Source organism: Schistocerca cancellata, chromosome 7 (assembly GCF_023864275.1).
Source record: "Schistocerca cancellata isolate TAMUIC-IGC-003103 chromosome 7, iqSchCanc2.1, whole genome shotgun sequence".
Lineage (NCBI taxonomy): Eukaryota > Metazoa > Arthropoda > Insecta > Orthoptera > Acrididae > Schistocerca > Schistocerca cancellata.
In genome coordinates, this window is record NC_064632.1 from 186,299,407 (window position 1) to 186,322,380 (window position 22,974).

At 40.6% G+C, this 22,974-nt stretch overlaps 1 protein-coding gene across 2 annotated transcripts in view; it reads right to left on the reverse strand.

Moving 5' to 3' along the window:
* LOC126092295 (endoplasmic reticulum lectin 1) overlaps positions 1–22,974 on the reverse strand; it is a 117,089-nt gene that overhangs the window by 20,755 nt on the left and 73,360 nt on the right. The window contains exons 6-8 of one of the 2 annotated variants that reach the window (XM_049907814.1): positions 15,890–16,010; positions 5,801–5,854; positions 1,175–1,330 (exon numbers count right to left, since the gene is read on the reverse strand). In XM_049907814.1, coding sequence (XP_049763771.1) covers positions 1,175–1,330; positions 5,801–5,854; positions 15,890–16,010 — 331 coding nt within the window. The remainder of the gene's footprint in view (positions 1–1,174; positions 1,331–5,800; positions 5,855–15,889; positions 16,011–22,974) is intronic. The other variant, XM_049907815.1, reaches the window with a different exon arrangement.

Here is a 22,974-nt window from a genome sequence, read left to right on the forward strand (position 1 = left end):
TGGACACATCAAAAGAATGAATCTGGACAGACTTACAAAGCAAATAATTGAATTCTATGAAAACAGGGGTAAATCTAAAACAGACCCAATGAAATGGATTGGAGAAATTAAAACAGATCTGAAACTAGCAGGAATTACACCAGAGGATACCCAAAAAAGGGAAATCTTCAGATCCAAAATTCACAAGTGGCAAGTTGACCAAGAGGAGAAACCAAAGATGGAGACTGGAACAATGTGGTCTCAAGAAAGAAAAGGAGCCCACAGCAAAAGAATGAAACAAGTACGGGCACAAAGAAAGGCAAATGCACGCCACTACGTACTTTGCTTAGTCCTAATGGGCTCATTCGCAATTAATAATAATAATAATAATAATAATAATAATGGAACAAGATTTCTCAGTGCAACTCACTGATAATGATGATGATGATGATGTATATAAACTATTTTGACCACTTCTTGACATGCAGCAACACTGTTCATGGCAAAAAATGTAACAGTCTCTTTTCCTGTACTCTCCCAACTTTCCCTAATTCTCTGTAGGTACATGTCTGTAATCTTGCTAGACTCTGAAATCCCTGCGCCACAGTACCATAGCACAGTGGTGAAGAGAAAATAAAATGGGGCAGCCCATCTGCACTTTATCAATGGACTGAACTTATGTTCTTTTCGCTCCTCTACTGGTGCGCTACGGTACTGTGGCATGGGGATTTCAATGTGTAACAGACTGCGAACGTGTACCTGCAAACAAATAAAAATTAATTAAATAACTTTACTCTTTTTAGGTGATAGTTAAAACTTCTTGACTCCTACATCTACCGATAATAGATGGAGTTTGTATTAGTAGTTTGTATCAGTTAGCTCTGAAGGACACTGATCAAAAGCTCAGCAACAATTTCAGTATCATTTGTGTGTCTGTTGACAGTCTGTGCCTCAACAACACAGTGAGTGGGTTACCTTTACATTATCACTTACTGGTTCTCCACTCAGGACATTCCAGCATCACTTCAAAATCATATGAGTAATTTACACCGAAACACTTGATAATTATCTTTCACTGCTTCATTATAGGATCATGGAAGTAAACAACCCCTACCAAGTTTCATAATTCAGTTTTAAAGCTACCTGTAACAAAACAGGTTTTTGATAAAATTTACTCCAAGACATTGGTACAAACCCCAGTGAGACAGTCCTTCCCTGCCAAAAAATTCATCACTGGTGACGTATCTCTAGACACTTGTGGTTCAGGAGGCTGTGGGCTTGCTGGTGCTTCCAGTTCATCGATTGACATATCCATTGGATGTATTTCAACACGGACTCTTGTTTCTCCATCCTGTAAAACAACAACAATAACAAAGACACAATGAAAATCTGTTATATAATGTGTGCTACACACAGGACACGACACATTATATGTGGGGGCACTGAATAACTCATGAAAACCATGGCCATGGCATTTTGCAATCTTCCACCTTTCGTATCATGGAAGGTAGCAGCAGTCTTACACAATAACTAAATATGATATTGGTGAAGTAGCATAATGTCAATACATTTGTAATGTGTCTTTCGAATTGTACATCTCAAGCAAAGTTTGAGAGAAGAACGTTGATGACGATAAGCACTGAGATTGAGAGACTCGCATACCACCGCTGGTCAAAATTTTCTTCTGGCTCCTTGTTGCTACCAGTGCCTACTGCTGTACCATTAATGGTTTTCCTTGCTTCACTACCCCCCCCCCCCCCCCCCCCCAAGTGTCGCCCATTTCCCCACTTCCAAACAAAGCTACATTTGAAAAAACTTTGTTTATGACAGACCTATTATCACCTTTTATTCCTGTTGCAGACTCAGTATTTCAGTAAAGTCTTGGTACTCATTCAGCACAGAATAAGTATAATACTGAGTTACATTTGAATATTCACAAAATGAAGTGGTTGAGTGAATGCGAGTAAAGGCAATAACTTTTGATGACCTGGCAATGAAAAATCAATATTCATCTGATAAAATAGTAACAAATGTGAGAACTTCCCAGTAGACACATACTCTATGTGTTAAGCTACATTTTTATATGTTCTATGAAGTGTACGTAGATTGGACCATAGGCATACTTCAATCAATAGACCAATAATGGAAAGATATTCATGGAAGTGAAATTTGTCGGAAAAAAAATGAAAGTACAGTATAAATACTGTACATAAGAATTAATATGTTTATATTTAATGTTAATTCTACAGATCCTAAGTGAAGTGGTCCTGAAGGATATACATATAATCTCCCTTCAATAAATGAAAAATGAATAATAAATATTTTTCCTAGTGCCCCAAAAAAGTCAACTGACTTTGTAGTTGCCAAAATATATTTTAAAAAACATCAAAAAGTAGAAAACAAGCAATGGAAAAACCACAAAGGAATAACAACAGTATTATGAAATAGACAGATTGCTACTCACCATATAGAAGAGATGTTGAATCGCGCACGCGCACACACACACACACACACACACACACACACACACACACACACACACACACAATAAAAACAATGCTAAAAATCTGAGTCTTCAGCCGAAAGGCCTTCTTCTACAGTAGAAAAACACATACATTTATGCAAGCACAACTCACACATACATAACACATGACCACTGTCCCTGACCACTGAGGTCAGACTGTGAGCAACTGTGGGTGGTGTGGCTAAGGAAGAGGCTGGGGTTGGGGTTGGGAGGAGGAGGGATGGCACAGAAGGGGTGGGGGAGGGTGTAGTGCTGCTTGGGGCAGTATGCAGGGATAAGGTGGGGACAGGGTAGGGCTGCTAGGTGCAGTGAGGAGGTTTTGAGGTGGGGGACGGAGAAGGAAGTGGAAAAGGAGGGAAGCAGAAGAGGAGAGAAACACTATTGGTTGCATTGGTGGAACAAAAGGCTGGGTAATGCTGGAGTGGGAACAGAGAGGTGGTTTAAGGACAGGGGCTAGTCTCCCTGCCCCACCCTCCTCCTCACCCCCGTTACCCGCAGATTGAGTCTCCCGTCAGGCACAGTTGCTCACAGACCAGCCTCAGTGGCCAGAGACAGTGGTCGTGTGTGTGTGTTTTGTGCTTGAATGAACAGGTGCATGTGTTTTCTACTGTAGAAGGAGGTCTTCAACCAAAAACTCAAATGTATAGTACTATTTTGGTTGAGCCTGTCTGTGACTCAACATCTCCTCTGTGTGGTTAGTAGCACTCTATCCTTTTCATAATACAGTTAAAAAATGAAAATGCTTCTCCAGCACACAAACAGTGTACTGCTCCTAAATAATTCAAACATATCTAAAACAAATAACTAACACAAGATAAATTTATCACCACAATTTTACCAACGTAATACCAAATAAAAGAACAAGGATATTACAGCACATTTACTGCACAGTAAAATCAAATTATCCAAATAAATGGCAGACAGCAGATGCAAAATTTCTAGAATCAGTGCAACACCAAACAGCAAAAAATGCAAATAGAAACACATTCATTACAAAGAAAGCAAAGATGGAGTCCAATGTGAGCAACTAAATCAACAGAATGCTCCTAACCAGATGGTAGATGCCTGAGAACAACACATTTACATTTTAATGGAATTAGACCTGTAGAACTTTATGGATAGTAAATCTACATCTACATCTACATCTACATTTATACTCCGCAAGCCACCCAACGGTGTGTGGCGGAGGGCACTTTACGTGCCACTGTCATTATCTCCCTTTCCTGTTCCAGTCGCGTATGGTTCGCGGGAAGAACGACTGTCTGAAAGCCTCTGTGCGCGCTCTAATCTCTCTAATTTTACATTCGTGATCTCCTCGGGAGGTATAAGTAGGGGGAAGCAATATATTCGATACCTCATCCAGAAACGCACCCTCTCGAAACCTGGCGAGCAAGCTACACCGCGATGCAGAGCGCCTCTCTTGCAGAGTCTGCCACTTGAGTTTGTTAAACATCTCCGTAACGCTATCACGGTTACCAAATAACCCTGTGACGAAACGCGCCGCTCTTCTTTGGATCTTCTCTATCTCCTCCGTCAACCCGATCTGGTACGGATCCCACACTGATGAGCAATACTCAAGTATAGGTCGAACGAGTGTTTTGTAAGCCACCTCCTTTGTTGATGGACTACATTTTCTAAGGACTCTCCCAATGAATCTCAACCTGGTACCCGCCTTACCAACAATTAATTTTATATGATCATTCCACTTCAAATCGTTCCGCACGCATACTCCCAGATATTTTACAGAAGTAACTGCTACCAGTGTTTGTTCCGCTATCATATAATCATACAATAAAGGATCCTTCTTTCTATGTATTCGCAATACATTACATTTGTCTATGTTAAGGGTCAGTTGCCACTCCCTGCACCAAGTGCCTATCCGCTGCAGATCTTCCTGCATTTCGCTACAATTTTCTAATGCTGCAACTTCTCTGTATACTACAGCATCATCCGCGAAAAGCCGCATGGAACTTCCGACACTATCTACTAGGTCATTTATATATATTGTGAAAAGCAATGGTCCCATAACACTCCCCTGTGGCACGCCAGAGGTTACTTTAACGTCTGTAGATGTCTCTCCATTGAGAACAACATGCTGTGTTCTGTTTGCTAAAAACTCTTCAATCCAGCCACACAGCTGGTCTGATATTCCGTAGGCTCTTACTTTGTTTATCAGACGACAGTGCGGAACTGTATCGAACGCCTTCCGGAAGTCAAGGAACTAACATACAAATAGATATTACTGAAAATTAGTTAAACTAGAGAAAAGTACGAATCATAAATAAATGGACAGAACAAATGTGTGAGTTATCATTCACCAAACCTGGAATGGTAAACAATGAGAATCAGCCAGCTCTTAGGTCACAATAAGCAAAATAGCAATATTGGCATAAATGTACTGAACAAAATTAATAACTGGGTACATTAACATCATTCCTGAATCTGAACAATGGCAAATTAATTAGTGCTGAGCTCTAAACAATGAGGCTGCTAAACAAAAGACAAGCTTGAAAATCAAAGTGCAGCAGATCTAACTCGGACCCAATGCAGTCATTTATTATAAAAAACATAATACATAATTGTAAGTTGTTCTGAGTCACAACTATTACCTCACATCAAGTTTGACAATTTTAGACTTATGGATAATGGATTTCATTGAATGAACTAACAGTGTCTGCAACAACTGAAAGATAGCCACATAAATCCATTTTTAGAATACATTATACGTAACATGTGAGGCCTAGTCAACAAACAGTCAAACTGTGTGTGTGTGTGTGTGTGTGTGTGTGTGTGTGTGTGTTTTTGTGTGTGTGTGTGTGTGTGTACAAAAAAGAGTGGAAGTGGGGCTAACTACAGTATCTGCAAGAACAGGGAGAGGGGAGTTGGGGTGGCAAAAAGAGATACATCAGCCTCCACTCCCCTCCCTGGAAACTGGAGTACAGAGGCTTTATTCATAACAACATTTTCATACACTTGCAGAAGTTATTCTGCTAAATCTCTGAAGTTATCCTGCTAAATCTCTCACTTGGCCAATAATATCATTACACTGGCTTAGTTCTTGTGGTATGTCTCGCATCCCCCCCCCCCTCCCCGCCCTGCCCCACTCCGCAACCCCCACCCCCTGGATAAATTTCTGCAGACACTCGTAGGTCGATATGTATTACAGATATGTCCCAGGTCCTCCACACAAAAATTGTAGGTTACTTGTGTATAAGCATATTTTATTTTTGAAAAGCAAAACATTTTTAAACCATCGTAACAATCATTGAAAGAAAAATAATTAACAAGAACACCAACCTGTCCTTCTCTGTCAAAGGAGAAAACTGCATAAAGTTGCTGCAGCTTTTCATCCTGTTAAAACAACGAAAATAATCACTAAAATAATAAAATAAATAAACAAAAAAAAAAAATCAAAAAAAGTTGTTTTAAGAAAGTGTCAAAATAAAATTAAAAACTTAATATAATGTAAATAAAATGAATGTTAACAATAACTGTGTTAACTTTATTATACTCTATCAAAAATTAGAGAGAGTTAGTTTGTGAAGTTAAAAAAAAATGATGTTAATACAGCTGATGACAGAATTACTTCAGCTATAATTCCAACAAGTCATGAAAACAAGGAAGTTTCTGCACATTGTAAAATATGTCAGATATGCATCCAATTTCAGGACTTAATGAACATCCTAACGTAAGGATTGGTGTTACAATAGGTCTTTTTGATTGGGGACTTTTTGCAAACTATATTTTGAGTGTTACTTCTAATGTGATGGGGTAAGAAATAGTGGGCACTCTTCTTACAGAATTGAGGACGTCGTCTTGAAAACTGATCCATTGTATCTGGTGTATGGTTATGGGCACCTGCTTGGCACCATCCTATGCCAACCTATTAATGGGTCATCTAGAGGAAAACTTTCTAAACACCCGGAATCCTAAACGCCTCACCTGGTTCAGATTCACTGCTGACATCTTTGCGATCTGGATCCAGGGTGAGGACACCCTGCCCACATTCCTCCAGAATCTCAACTACTTCTCCCCCATTTGCTTCGTCTGGTCTTACTCAACTCAACAAGCCCACCAACTATTTTTGACAAAGACCTTACTGGCCGAAAGTTTATTTGTGACAGTCTTTTTGTTGTGCCTAACTGTGACTCAACATCTTTGCTATTTGGTGAGTTGTAACTTTCCTTTTCATAATATTGTTACATTCCATTTTGGATTTTCCACTGTTTGATATAAACTAAGTGAAACAGACAATTGGGTAGCCTGAAGGACAACTGGATTTGTGAGTAGGTTATTGAACCACAGTGCAAAGAACTACCCTATGACCGAAAAGGAAACTCTTGCTATAGTTTGGGTTATTTTACAATTATAGTTATTTGTTTGCAGGACATAGCCTATTGTGCACTCAGCATCATTACACATTACTATTTTTGATACATAGCATTTTACTGAAAGTTGCATAACTGAAGGGGCTGTTCATATAACAATTTCACCACGGGACTTGTAGTAACACAGTTCCGTCGCGCTTCACATAGCGTAGACCGGGATCTGTCTCCTAGGCAGGCCCGATGTGAACTGACTGGGCACGGCCCGTGCTGCCTGAGTTGTTGTTGTTGTTGTTGTTGTTGTTCCACCGGCAGAGGTCGCAGCCGAATTCTCGCGTGCCCTCTGGTGGATGGGACTCTACTTGCGGCAACTACTGTCCATGACGCGCCGTGCCGATGTGTGCCTCCCGTGATCTTTCGGGTGGCTACTGCACTCCTCCTCCTTTGGGGAGGAGCCCGGGACAGAATGGGAGACAAGCCGTCTAACTCCGGATCCTGGTCCAGCTTGGGAGGGGCAAGACCCAGTGGTGGGGACGATGGAGAAGGGACGACCACAGTGAACCAGCCTCCTGAGATACCGGGCCTGCGAGGGGGGCCTGCTCGTGCTGGGGCATCTCTAACGATGGCGATGCCGGTACTGGAGCTACGGGAGGCTGCCAAGGCTGAGAACCATTGCAGTGCGGCGGAGTCCCAGGGGGGAGGGGCGGTAGCGTCCCCTGAGAAACCAACACGGGTGCCGGCAATGGGGAAGCCAGTGCCCGAGGGGTCGGAGGGTGGGAGCCCAAACGTGGACATAGCTGATTTTGGTGACGACGTACCTCCCGGTACCCCGCCTGCAAGGTATAGAGCCGGCGGCCATTTCGGCGCAGGACCACCGTCGGTATCCCACGTGGATTGCGATCAAACCCACGTGCCCAGACTGACATACCCGGTGGAAATCTGGATACTCCGTTTTGCAAAGACTGGCGAGGACCAGGCCGGAGGAGGTGCAGCAGAGTCCTAGGTTGGCGCCCGTGGAGGAGCTCTGCGGGGCTGCGTTCTCCCATTGGTGTGGTCAGGTATGCCGTCAGGAAAAACGTCAACACCTCCTCCGCAGGAAATTTGCGCACATCCTTTTTCATCTGCGTCTTAAATGTGCGCACCATGCGCTCGGCTTCCCCATTCGATTGTGGATGAAAGGGGGGAGAGCAAATGTGCCGAATACCGAAGCGCCCACAAAAATCATGGAAGGTCTGCGAAATAAACTGAGGTCCTTTGTCTGAGACCAGGCTGACTGGCAGATCTTCCACAGAAAAGATTTTTGCTAGTGCCTGGATTGCAACTTCTGAAGTGGTTGAGGAGCAGCGAACCACATATGGGAATCGGGAATAAGCATCAATGACAATGAGCCAAAAACCATTGAGAAACGGGCCCGCAAAATCGATGTGAACACGTTCCCATGTCTGTGTTGCAGGCGGCCATGAAGAGAATGCTGACCTGGGAGATGCCTGTTGGCTCACACACTGGGAACAGGTGGCCACCAAGTGCTCAATTTCTCTGTCAATACCAGGCCAGTACACATGTCTGTGAGCCAAGGTTTTAGTACGGGAAACACCCCAGTGCTCCACATGTAATAACATGAGGACTTCCCTTCGCAAACTTGCAGGAACAACCATGCAAGGAGCTGTATTATCAGTAGCCAGAAGGAGAACTCCTTCCAAGATGGAGAGGCAGTCTTGTAGAACAAAATAATTACGAAGAGGGTCCGAGGCCCAGCCTGGAGGTCAGGATGACCACCCCTGCTGAATGAGGCGAATGACTTGCTGGAGAACTAGGTCAGCTGTCGTTTCCCTGGCAACTCGAGAACTAGTGATCGGGAAGCCATCAACTGCTTGGCGGGACACCACATCCAAATGAAAACGCGTAATCTCCTCTCGATCGAACTTAGGATCCGGGCCCACCGGAAGGAGGGAAAGAGCGTCTGCGTTGGCATGCTGTCCGGTAGGGCGAAAATGAATGTCATAATGGTACTTAGAGAGGAACAAGGCCCAGCGCTGTAGTCTGTGGGCCGCCCTATCTGGAATCTGAGAGGCGGCGCCAAATAATGATATAACGATATTAACGGCTTATGGTCAGTGATTAACTGAAACTTTGTGCCAACAAGAAAGGGTGAAACTTGGTAACAGCATAGACAATGGCCAAAGCCTCTTTTTCCACCTGGGAGTAATGGGCCTGCACGGGACTAAGAGTTTTAGACAGAAACGCCAGTGGCTGCTCGGAACCATCCGCATTGCGATGAGCCAGGACCACCCCCACCCCATACTGCGAAGCATCGGTAGCCAGGACCAACGGCTTATGGGGGTCAAAAGTAGCCAAACAAGGCGCTGACGTGAGGAGGCCCTTCAACGAGGTGGACACTCACTCACATGCAGGCGACCAATCAAAAGGAACACCCTTCCGCAGAAGGCAGTACAGGGGGCGGGCAATGGTGGAAGCCCTGGGAATGAATTGGTGGCAATAGGCAATCTTGCTTAAAAAAGCTTGTAACTTCTTCAGTGAAGCGGGCCGCGGAAGGTCGACAATACCTTGGACCAGACTTCCTAGCAGCTGGACGCCGTGCCGAGAGATGGTGTAGCCCACATACTCAATGGAAGGTTGGAAGAAATTTGACTTACGCAGGTTGCAGCGCAAGCCCACGGACCTGAATTTGAGAAAGAGGGTGCGAAGGTTGTGCAAGGGTTCCTTCGTGCTGCGGCCTGTGACAGTTATGTCGTCCAGGTAATTAATACAATGAGGGATAGTCGACGTGACGTGCTCAAGATAACGCTGGAATATCGCCGGGGAAATGGATATTCCGAAGGCCAACTGCTGGTATTGGTAAAGACCAAACGGAATGTTGATGACCGCCAGCCGTTTGGAGTCCTCATCAAGTGGTATCTGATGATAAGCCTCCGAAAAATCAATTTTCGAAAAATATTGGCCTCCCGCCACGGCGGAGAACAATTCATCAGCACGAGGCAAAGGATAGGTGTCCACCACCAATTGGGAATTAATGGCGGCCTTGAAATCGCCACAAACACGTAATTTTCCTCAACGGTTTCCTGACAATGACGAGGGGCGAAGCCCACTCACTAGAAGAAATGGGAAGAACGACCCCGAGGGCTGTCGGCTGGTCGAGCTCTTCTTTTACCTGAGGACGGAGAGCCAGGGGTATCTGCCTCACGCGTAGAAAACGCGGGCGAGCCAATGCCTTCAACGTTAAGTGAGCTTCAAATTCTGAAACACGCCCCATGCCCTCCTCAAAGATATCCGGAAAGTCAGAGATCAAAGATTCCAATGATTGATAGGGAACGTCTTTGGAGACCAACTGTATGGTGTCAGCGATAGAAAAACCGAAAGCTTGAAAGGCATCCAAGCCAAAAAGGTTAGCGGAGCTCGCATCACTGACAACAATAAAAGTAATAGGCCGAGTGACTGATTTGTAAGTCACGTCGGTAGCGAATTAACGCAGTAGGGGAATGAACTGTTTACCATAACCGTGTAGACGCCAGTAAACTGGCACCAACGGGGGCGACCCAAGGTCGGAGTAAGTTTGTGAATTCAACAAAGAAACTGCCGCGCCCGTATCTACTTGCAGTTGTAATCGGTGCGACTGAACAGACACCTCGATAAAGTGTTTGTGTGCCGATGCGTCGGGAGCCTGGCCCGATGAAACTTCCTGAATTTCAACATCCATGTCCTCTGTACCTGCTTCCTTCGATTCTTTTGAGGCTGAGTGGCAAACTTTAGCAATGTGTCCTTTTTTATTACATTTGCGACAAACGGCCCAACGCTGGGGGCACTCTGACCGATCATGATGTATATAGCACGATGCACAAGACGGTAACAGGGGCCGGCGGCCGGAACTCTGTTTACGCGTCGTGCAGGAGCGGACGTAACGGCCGGATTGTACCGCTCGCACGTCATCCACCCCGGACGCAGTGGACGCGGCCGCACCGCCCTGAACCACCACGACGTCGCACCACGCTTCCAACTGTTGATCTGCGGCGTGAGAGACTTCGTACGATTGAGCAATGGACAGGACTTCCTCAAGGGAAGGGTCTTCTAACTGCAGGGCCCGTTGCCCAGACCTCTGGGCTGATAGCTGGAAATTTAAAAGGGGGAGGAACTACATCTCATGGTGGAAACTCTTTTTTAGTGTAAGATCAGTGTCCAGTGGGAAACTCAGCCAGGCAAGTACTAAGGATGTTAAAAAAGTTCAAGATACTCACAAAAGTAAAGTGAAAAATAATGTTTGTATATTTCATCAAAATATTGGGGGATTGAAGAATAAAATTGATGAGCTTATGCTTTGTTTAGAAGATATAGAAACTGAGAATGTAATAGATATACTGTGCCTGTCACTGATATGCAAAAGGTTAGCATCAATGGGTACAAATTAGCTGCACATGTAAGTAGAGATAATATGATGAGAGGAAGAGTTGCCATATATGTCAAAAGCTTCCACAGTGTAAAAAATTTAGAAACTAAAAAACTTTGTGTAGAGCTACACATGGAAGCATGTGCCACTGAACTTAAAACTAAATGATGGCACTTTTATAATTGTAACAGTGTATAGGTCCCCCTCAGGGAATTTCCAGCTATTTCTAGAAAACTTGGATGCTTTGTTGTGCTATCTGTCAGACAGGGGAAAGCAAATTATCATTTGTGGGGATTTCAATGTTGATTCCCTGAAAGAGTGTAAAAGGAAGAACGACCTTGTAGTATTACTCAGTTCTTTCAATTTGAGCTCCGTCATTGATTTTCCTACTCGGATAACAAAGCACAGCAGTACATTGATAGATAACTTTTTTATACACCAAGATAAGTTTAAGGACATAAATGTTTATCCTGTTGAGAATGGTCTTTCAGATGCACAGCTAGTTACAGTACATGACATAGCTCCATGCAGTATATCAAATCAGACTTTCAAAGCAGTGCGTTCAATTAACAATATAAATATTGCAAACTTTAGGGAAAGCCTACAGCAGCTAGACTGGGATGAAGTCTATAAGGAACCCGATGCAAACTTGAAATATAACTTATTTCACGATACATTTTTAAGGATATTTGAAAATTGTTTTTGCAATAAAATAGTTAAACATAATTCCAAGAAAACATATAAAAAACCTTGGCTAACTAAAGGAATAAGAATATCTTGCAACTGTAAAAGAGAACTGTATCTAACAGCAAGAGGGAGTACTGACACCGAAATTTTTCAATATTATAAAAACTATTGTGCGGTACTAAGAAAAGTTATTAAAAAGTCCAGAAGCATGTGTATCATGTCTGAGATCAGTAACTCTGATGATAAAATTAAAGCAATTTGGAATATTATTAAAAGGGAAACAGGGCAACCAAGAGCACAGGAAGACTTTAGTGCCATAAAACTGAATGACAAGTGTACTAACAAACAATCAGAAATTGAAAATATTTTCAATAATCATTTTTTAAATGTTGTGGAGAAAATAGGATCTAGATCTTCACTAGAAGAGGCAAGGCTATTAATAGAAGAGGCCATACCTGTGCAGTTTGAAACAACTGTAATTCCACCAACCTCTCCCTCTGAAATCAGTAAAATAATAAACTCACTGAAAAGGAAAAGTTCTTACGGAATTGACGGCATTTCTAGCAAGGTACTTAAAGCTTGTTCCCCACAGATAAGTAGGATTCTCAGCCACGTATGTAATAGCTCTTTGGAGCAGGATGCCATTGTAAAACCATTGCATAAAAAGGGGGATACGTCGGATGTCAACAACTACCGCCCAGTCTCTCTTCTGACAGCTCTATCAAAAATTTTTGAGAAAGTAATGTATTCAAGAGTAGCCTCCCATATTTGTAAGAATAAAGTACTAACAAAATGTCAGTTTGGTTTTCAGAAAGGCTTTTCAACAGAAAATGCTATATACGCTTTCACTGATCAAATATTAAATGCTCTGTATAACTGGACATCACCCATTGGTATTTTTTGTGATCTCTCAAAGGCCTTTGATTGTGTAAATCATGGAATTCTTTTAGATAAGCTAAATCATTATGGTTTGAGGGGGGCAGTGCGCAAATGGTTTAATTCATACTTAACTGGAAGAATGCAGAAAGTTGAAATAAGTGGTTCATGTAATGTTAAAACAACAGCTGATTCCTCAAACTGGGGGGGCTATCAAGTACGGGGTCCCACAGGGTTCGGTCTTAGGTCCTTTACTGTTCTTGATATACATTAATGACTTACCATTCCACATTGATGAAGATGCAAAGTTAGTTCTTTTCGTTGATGATACAAGTATAGTAATAACATCCAAAAACCAAGAACTAATTGATGTAATTGTAAATGATGTTTTTCACAAAATCATTAAGTGGTTCTCAGCAAATGGACTCTCTTTAAATTTTGATAAAACACAGTATATACAGTTCCGTACAGTAAATGGCACAACTCCAGTAATAAATATAGAATTTGAACAGAAGTCTGTAGCTAAGGTAAAATTTTCAAAATTTTTAGGTGTGTCCATTGATGAGAGGTTAAACTGGAAGCAACACATCGATGGTCTGCTGAAACGTCTGAAAGCAACAAATCGATGGTCTGCTGAAATGTCTGAGTTCAGCTACGTATGCTATTAGGGTTATTGCAAATTTTGGTGATAGGAATCTCAGTAAATTAGCTTACTATGCCTACTTTCATTCACTGCTTTCGTATGGCATCATATTCTGGGGTAATTCATTGTTGAGTAGAAAAGTATTCATTGCTCAAAAACGTGTAATCAGAATAATTGCTGGAGCCCACCCACGTTCATCCTGCAGACATCTGTTTAAGGATCTAGGGATCCTCACAGTATATATATATTCACTCATGAAATTTGTTGTTAATAATCCAACCCAGTTCAAAAGTAATAGCAGTGTGCATAGCTATAACACCAGGAGAAAGGATAATCTTCACTATGCAGGGTTAAATCTGACTTTGGCACAGAAAGGGGTAAATTATGCTGCCACAAAAGTCTTTGGTCACCTACCAAACAGCATCAAAAGCCTGACAGATAGCCAACTAACATTTAAAAATAAATTAAAAGAATTTCTAGATGACAATTCCTTCTACTCATTGGCTGAATTTTTATATATAAATTAAGGGAAGGAAAAAAAAAAAACTTAAACATTAGTGTCATGCAATATTTTGTGTACTGTAATATCTTGTAAAGACATCTTTTATTAACCTGACACGTTCCACATCATTACGAAGTGTCGTATTCATGATCTATGGAACAAGTATTAATCTAATCTAATCTATCAGGGGCCGAATGAACAATGACGTCGCACACCATAACGTGGGCATACGACTCTCGCGACTGTCCGTGACAAAATGACACTTGCGACTAAGACCGTGCAGGGTAGCGGCCCATGCCCGGTAAGACTGATGGGGCTGCTTCTTGCATTGATAGAACTCGACCCTAGCTGCCACAACATGCGTGCGGCAGAAGTATTTAAACTCAGAAGAGTGTTCCTGAAGCCACTCTGTAGTAATTCCCGACATGTGGGGTGTTGCATTGTCCTGCTGGAATAGTCCAAGTCCATCGGTATGCACAATGGACATGAATGGATGTGGGTGATCAGACAGAATGTTTATGTACGTGTCACCAGTCAGAGTCATAACTAGACATACCAGGGGTCCCATATCACTCCAACTGCACACCATTACAGAGACTCCACCAGCCTGAAGCTGACATGGATTCATGAGGTTGTCTCCATACCCATACACATCCATCCGCTTGATACAGTTTGAAATGAGACTCATCAGACCAGGCAACATGCTTCCAATCATCAACAATCTAATGTCGGTGTTAACGCGCCAAGGCGAGGTGTAAAGTTTTGTGTCGTGCAGTCATCAACGGTACCTGAGGCCCGGCTCCAAAAGCCCACATCGATGATGTTTTGTTGAATGGCTTGCATGATGACACTCGTTGATGGCCCCCAGCATTGAAACCTGCATCAAATTGCAGAAGGGTTGCACTTCTCTCACACTGAACGATTCTCTTCAGTTGTTGTTGGTCCCATTCTTGCAGGTTCTTTTTCTGAGCACAGTGATGTTGGACATTTGATGTTTTACCACATTCCTAATGCTCATGGTATACTCACGAAATTTTCGTATGGGAAAATCCCCACTTCATCGCTACCTCTGAGATGCTGTATCCCATCGCTTATCTGCTGACTACAACACCACATTCAAACCCACTTAAATCTTGGCAACCTGCCATTACAGCAGCAGTAACCGATCTAACAACTGTGCCAGACACTTGTTGTATTATATATGCGTTGCCGACCAAAGTGCCGTATATTGCCTGTTTACATATCTCTGTATTTGAATACACTTGCCTATACCAGTTTCTTTGGCGCTTCAGCTTATATACGACAATAATTCAATATGTACAGTGGGATGTGGACAAGATGGAAATGAAAGATCTATGAGAATTGATAGATGAGATTCACTCAACTTTTTTCCTGAGGGCTGAATATTAAAAGGACATTAAAGAGTCATGAATAATCCTAATATAAAGGTAAAATTTGCTATATGCAGGCATCTTATTCAACAAATTAGAATGTGGAGTCCTTTATTGGCATGTGTGCCATCTGCACCTGTTGCGAACGCCTATATTATTTCACCAGGCAGCAAATGAAGAGGCATAACACACAAAGATAGTAGAGGAAACCATTGTGCACAACATCAAGAATACCTATAACATCAAACCTGCAACTACCTCCAACCAACATGCTTCTTTCGACATGGTGCGATTCCAGTTAAATGAGCTACTACCAAAACATGCAATTCTGAAAGGGCACACAAGGGGGTGGGGGTGGGGGTGGGGTGGGGTGGGGTGGGGTGGGGAATGGCAAAGTAAGTAAATTATTTGAAAAGTTGTGGCCTGTAGTGCTATAATTATGGTGAGTGAGTGATTTAATGTGATCATGCATTCCTCTAATGAAAATATGGCACACTCATATTACCAAACAAACAAACAAACAATCTAGTGTTTTATTAAGTGGGATTCTAGGTCAAACTTACTATGACTTTCTGGTGTCTGAATTTTATGCTCTCAGCTTCATGCATCATCAGGTCTTTAGGTTTGATGGGAGAACCTTCCACTGGGAGACAATTGATGATGTTTTCTCCAGAACGCTGTGGTCTGTAAGAAAGCAAAAGCGCTTTTATTAACTATATAACACAAATAATAAGCCTGTGTTTTTAAAATGTCTATGACCAGTTGCTAATAATTTTTGTTTCCCTCATCCTCATAGCAGGTTGGTCCCCTTACACTGCAGTCTAAAAATAACCTGCCTTTCCTCTCTAAGCTTTCCAAAACTCTCTCTCTTTCCTCTCTGAAAGCTAGGATATTCTTTTTGTTTTTATGTGTGTGTATTGGCAACACAGAAATTTCGCCTCCTGATGGGAAGTACTGGGCTTGCAATCTGCCTCTATAATTTTACAGTTCTCTGAAGTGGATTTTCCTTTTGATTTAATTCAGTCACTAATCAATAAGGCAATGTTTTGCAAGTTTGAAATGATTCTGATAACCTTGATTTTCAAGTGTCACTTAAAAGTTACATTACACATAGAAGCAAACATGCAACCATACTACAACTAAAATTACTAATTAAACTGTACAAGCCACTTAACAACACAAAAAAGGAAGAAGAAAAAGTTTTGCTTATAAAAACAACATTCAGACTGAAGTCTCACATTATTTTCATTTCTATTTATTGTTTTTATTTGTGAGCTTCATTTAGAGATAAGGAAACAAAAAAAAAGTTACATTGTTAATAATCATATAATTCTTGCATTTTGACACACTATGTTTATTACTCACAAGTTTGTCTTCATCGTTTAACCCAATGCTGATGTGTGAAATAATATTTGGCACCTATTTTCCATACGTCCATGTCTTTGTTCTTCGATATGATGCTACAGAAATGGCTTACAACTAATTACTTTTCCTGTAACTGCTCCATAAATAATTCATGCATTTTCTCCAGTGAAGTCAAATATAGCGAACACTTGTACCGGCCGTCTCAATGTAGCTGCTGTCAGTTAATATTTTCTAGCCATCTGACCAGTATAATCACTTCATATTTCATTTTCTTACAAAATTTTACAATCTTAGAAGATGTTTCAGACAGTTTCAAATTTGTACAATTGACTGAAGGGTACCACAAAAAAGAAAACTTTTCTTTTTCTTGCCTTGATAAAAAGGCGAGGTTGTGTATCGATGCTTCATCACTGTAGTTTCATATAGTGGTGCATTTGACATTCTCACTGATGTTGTCATCTCCCTTCTCAAATGGGTCACTGTGCCTCCAAGATTATACCCTTACTCTTCAATATTTCAGCCTTGTGCACAGATGTGAAAAAATTATTTGTTGTCACATTCCTCCCACCTCTAAAGAATAATGTCATAAGCTTCATAACAATGTATCTGGAAAGGATTTGATTCCCTTGTCAATGTTCATCATTTCTCAGATATGATCCATGGTTTACTGACCATGTACTGTGTAAATCTGCATCTGGCTTCAGTGAGAAAGTGCCATTTGCCAGCTGTGATTTCTTTATCCCAGAATGCAAGACAGGGAACAATTTCAATGAAAACAAACTAGTCTGTTTTGTGTCTTAACTTATTTTATTCCATGATTTCAACACGAAGAAGAAGAAGAAGAAGAAGAAAGAAAAACCAAGGGTGGACAAAACTGCAATGAATGTACCTATGTCAGAAAGAAAAACACACCACCTGTTGTTTCCAAGTTGTCTATGGAAACTTACCTCTGCTTAGAGTTTTATATGTTTTAGCATTGTGTCACCTGTAAAAATCATGTGCACACAAAAAATAATGTTCATTATGTAGAGAGATTAAATGGACCTTCTGAGTCCAAAATGACACTGTGTACAACTAAACCTAACATCATTTGGGAGCGAAGGCCAAGTGTGGAGGATGGGGTGGACAACAGAGGACCAATACCAACTTCTTCAAAATCTGATTGAAATATTCAAAGACGATACAAAACACTCAAGATCCTACACAGCAAAACAAATAACCTTAGTGTTCCTAATGCCTCAAAGATATCATTCACAATCTCCTCCCTGATGACAATTACAAGACTGACTTCATAATTTTACAGCTGGTTTTATGACTTCACTCAATGGCAAATGCAACAGTCTATCCAGGTGCAGCGTGTTTTGCTGGAGCCCTCTGAGGTGACTAACATTAAACTATCTGCATTTTCTATTACTCTAATGCTGGAAAATAATATTCCACACAAGTATTGTCAGATATCTAAACTGCAACATTTCAATGCAAAATTCTTATGAGATCTTCAGTTTATTGTTGTTGTGATTTTCTATACAAATACTGATTTGATACAGCTCTCCATGCTTATTGGTACTGCGCAAGCCTCTTCATATGTGCATAACTTCTGCAGTCTACATCCACTTAAATCTATTTACTGTAATCAGGGCTTGGTCTCTCTACAATTTTTACCACCCCCTCCTCCAATTCCCTCGATTACCAAATTGGCAGTTCTTCAACATATCAGGAAGCATCCTATCAACCCATCCCTCATTTTAGCCAAATTGTGCCACAAATTTCTTTCTTTCCCCTCATTCGATCCAGTCCTGCATCTTCTATAGCATTTTTCTGTAGGATCACTTTTCAGAAGTTTCGTTTCTCTTCTTGTCTGCACTGTTTATTGTCAAGAATTTAATTCCATACACTGCTGCATTTTGATATATACGGTCAGAAAAGATTGAATTTATATTCAACGTTAACCAATTTTGCTTTTCAGAAAAGCTTTCTTTTCTACTGTCACTCAGCAATTGATGGAGTTCGAAAAATATTATACTGCACAGAAAAAGGAAACAGCAAGCACAAAACATAGTGCACAGAATGAGTGGAAGGGGAGTAACCAGAAGTGAAACAGAGAGATTCATTAACTGATACTAAACGTGATGTGAAACCCCAAATCGCAGAACAGATTCACAGAACAATAATACCAAAAATAAAATTTGAAAATGATTCTACATTTCCTCCGCCAATAAAAGGAAAACCTCACAATCCTGAATGGAAAATTCTTCCCACTCCATGGTGTACCTGGTACAGCAACCGTGGGTAGTATTTCAAAAGAAAAACAGTCTTGGTTGCAGGGGAAACAATACTTTTATTCACATGGTTCATCCTTCTGAGGCATCATCAGAAAATTTGCATTCAACACATCTGTGGGGACTGCTGTGCACGCCTTACAAATGGAGGTCAGTTGAAAAAGCAGACTACACTTACAGGGTTTGAACCAATGTAGCACAATACGTACACTAAGCAATAACTAGTCAACCCCCAGCAAAAATGTTATGCGTTTTGTATGAGAATTTGTAATTCTGATTGAAACAAGTTATTGCTTAGTGTACAAATTGTACTACATGATCTGAAAACCTCTAAGTGTGTTCCTACACCAGCACAGCTTTTTCAGCTGATCCTGATGTGTGTAAGGGGCACACAATGGTCTTCACACGTCAATAAAAGTATTGTTTCCCTTGCAACTGAGACTGTTTTTCTTTCAAAAACTTGGATGAATATTATCACAGCAAAGTCAAACATTCAAAGTGGTTATGCCTTCCAGCTGTGCACCTACTGAAGTCATCCACCACACTGTCACTAAATATGGTAAGGAAAGTTTCTGGGCGAATGTAAATAATTGTATATATTTTAGACCTTGTACCTACATAAGGGCCTGTCCTTACTGACAGTGGAAATACAGAGACAGGATTAGTGATCATGATCATCATCACAGCAACAATAGTTACTAAAGTTAATAAATACTCATCTACATACATACTCCGAAAGCCAGTGTATGGTGCATGGCAGAGGGTACCTTGTACTTCTACTAGTCATTTCCTTGACTGTTCCAACCGCAAATAGAGCGAGGAAAAAATGACTGTCTATAAGTCTCCGTACAAGTCGTAATTTCTCTCATCTTATCTTCATGGTTCTTATGCGAAATGTATTTTGGCAGCAATAGAATCATTCTGTAACTGACCTCAAATGCTAATTCTCTAAATTTACTCAATAGCAGCTCGCAAATAGAACATCGTTTTCCCTGCAGGAATTCCCATTTGAGTCCATGAAGCATTTCTGTAATACTCGTGTGCTGATCTAGCCTACTAGTAGCATATCTAGCAGCACATCCTTCCATCAATACGGCTAAGAGAGTTTTCATGCTGGTAAGAGCAGATAAGCTGTTGTTAGCAGCATACTTAGATAATGGATGGGTATTGCCCAGTATGATGGATGCATAGTTACGGGCAAAGTTTAAACTGATTGTAAATTGCGCTCTGGAGAAGTATGTATTGAGTTTGTTGATTAAGGATGAAAAGATTCACGATGATTTGATAACAAAATTCAGGAAATGCTGGGGAAACACAGACTGTTCCATTCTCTATTCAATAAAGAACACAGAAATGATGACATGCAAAGGTTTGTATAAAAAGGTTGATGCGCAAAGCCTACAAAAACTAGCACCATCAAACTTTAGCGAAAGATCTTGTCAAGAACCTAAGAAAATTCTGGTTCTAGGAAAATTCACAAAGAGGACTGAACACTTCTATTCAGTCATTCATCAACCTGTCTGGTGTGGCAATAGAAGACAGCAATCACAAAGATGAAGTTTTCAAAGTCGTATTTAAAAAAAAAAAAATCATTCCTATGAGAGGATCGTACAGATGTATCATCTGGATTTTGCAAAGCAAATTTATTCAAAGTACCAACATTTAAAACTAAAAGCACTGTACTGACCAAAAGCAGAAATACCATGACTGTGGGAAGACAGCTTCTAAATAATTAGTAGGAATGACATTGTAAATAGATTCATCGTGCCTTCTTGTTGGCAAATAAATCTGTCATCTCAGATGGAAATGTTCAATTTTACACATGAATGACTTTTCACAGTATAGCATCCCTATGGCACTAAGTTATTCTTCTTTCATGGTGTTTCGTAGCAATGTTTTAATTCTCTTGAGCACGGAAAAGCACCATTCACATTCTGATGTTGAGACAGGAGTCATGGTTAGCAGTTTCAAAACTTTAAACAGTCTCGTTGATTGTGTCATGAAGTTCATCCTCTAGAATCACTGAAAGAAATGCAACTGCTCTCAACTGAGGCCTAGCATAGAAGACTTGAAGCTCACCCTTCAATTTTCGTCCCCCCCCCCACCCAGAAATGTATATGTGTCTTTAATTTCAAAGTATTTGTCAGACTGATTTACATCAAGCAAGTTGGCTGCAACGAGGTGTCCAGTGAACTGAAAACATAATTTTATTTCAGAAAGGACAGCATCGCACACTTTCAAAGAATCTCTTTTTTTATGCCCATCAAGATTCCGTGGCTTCTTTGCAGGCATTGTTTTATTATTTTCAAACTAATCTCATTAAGGATGGAGGCAATGTCATCCTCGATGTTTTGCATTACCGCTTCAATGTTCTGCTTGACTTGCATTGCTGTGGTCGGTTCGGTTATCTTCTTCTGAAGCTGATAAAAAAGCATGTCTGCATGAGGCAGTATCTTATAGAAAAATGATAGCCAGAAAATGAATTCATTACCTTGCAGTCTTTGTTTGTATGAACCAGCTTTTTCAAAAGTATTAGATAGTTTTATGCTCTCACTTGTTTCAGTGATTTCCATAACAGCAATAAGATTTTTTCCTGTTTTCAAAAACACCTTTTACTACTCATGAATGATAACTCCATCGCGTCACACATATGGGCAAAGCTTATTTGAATAATGCTATGCAACACTTTTGATCTCTTCGCGAGTTGGGGGGGGGGGGGGGGAGAAGAAGAAGAATTACCTGAAAGGAGTGAAAAAAAGATGCAAGCTTTGCAATTAACAGAGGCTGCTGTAGACATTATAACAATGGATGTAGTTTGCATTTGGATATTTGTCTTTAATTTCTGATCCCTGTTCGACTTGCCACTCTTAACGTTTGCACCATCGTAACTCTGAGCTATTAGTTATGCTCGATCATCGCCAATTAATGGTTCAATTTCTTTCACAATACTCTCAGCTACTGTATGAGCATTCTGACTTTCTGGATTAACAGAGTTCCAAAATCTTTCAGCAGATTTTCCCTCAACAACATAATGCAAAACAATAACCAACTGAAATCCACAAGACACATCTGTGATTTCATTCACGATTATTGCAACATAATTAGCACGTTTTATTTCTTTATGAACTTCATCATGGTACACTTCTAACATAAATTGCAGTAGTTTGTTCTGCAATGCCTTTGAACACTGATGCTTGAATGAGATAAACTTCAGCTCTTTACCCTGTTCTGCGCTGAACTGAATTAGCTTGTGAAAAAAAAACCCTTATTTTGAGAGGCACCAGATTCATCATGGCCCCTGAGAGCCAGTTCCAAAGCACCACAAACCGAATACAGTTTATAATTACAATCAACATATATCTATTCTTTTCTACAAGTTGAAACGTAACAGTCTAATTAAAACCCATTTAAACACGTAAATTTTAACCATAAACAGTAATTTCTGACATAGAGCTTTATGGAAATATGTACTTGTGGAAAAGTTACAAAGAAAATAATTATGGAATCTTAATTACACTAATGTGTAGAAGCTCTGTACATGAAGGGAAAATTTTCCATGAAAGGAACCTCTAGTAATTAATAAAATAAGAAAATTGATTATTGTAATTTTGTATTTGAGAAGTTATACTCGAATAAAATAACAGACATGTACTAATATTGTAGTGTACTAGCTGTTCTGGAGCAAACATACATTCATATAAGTATTTTCAGCTTTTATATGTCAATTTTAATTGTAACACAATGGAAAATCCAGGATGGAATGTAACAATACGAGAGAAGGAAAGTTGCTACTCACAATATAGCGGAGATGCTGAGCCACGATAGGCACAATAAAAATTATTGTGCCTATCACAGCTCAGCAATTTTAATTGTTAATCAATCAAAAAATGATTCTAAACAATGCCGAGGACTGTTCGGGATTGTTAAGAAAGTATAAATAGTTACAGCCATGTTGGCAAAGTGAATCAGTACTTTAAGTGTATTTGGACAGAAAACATGTAACT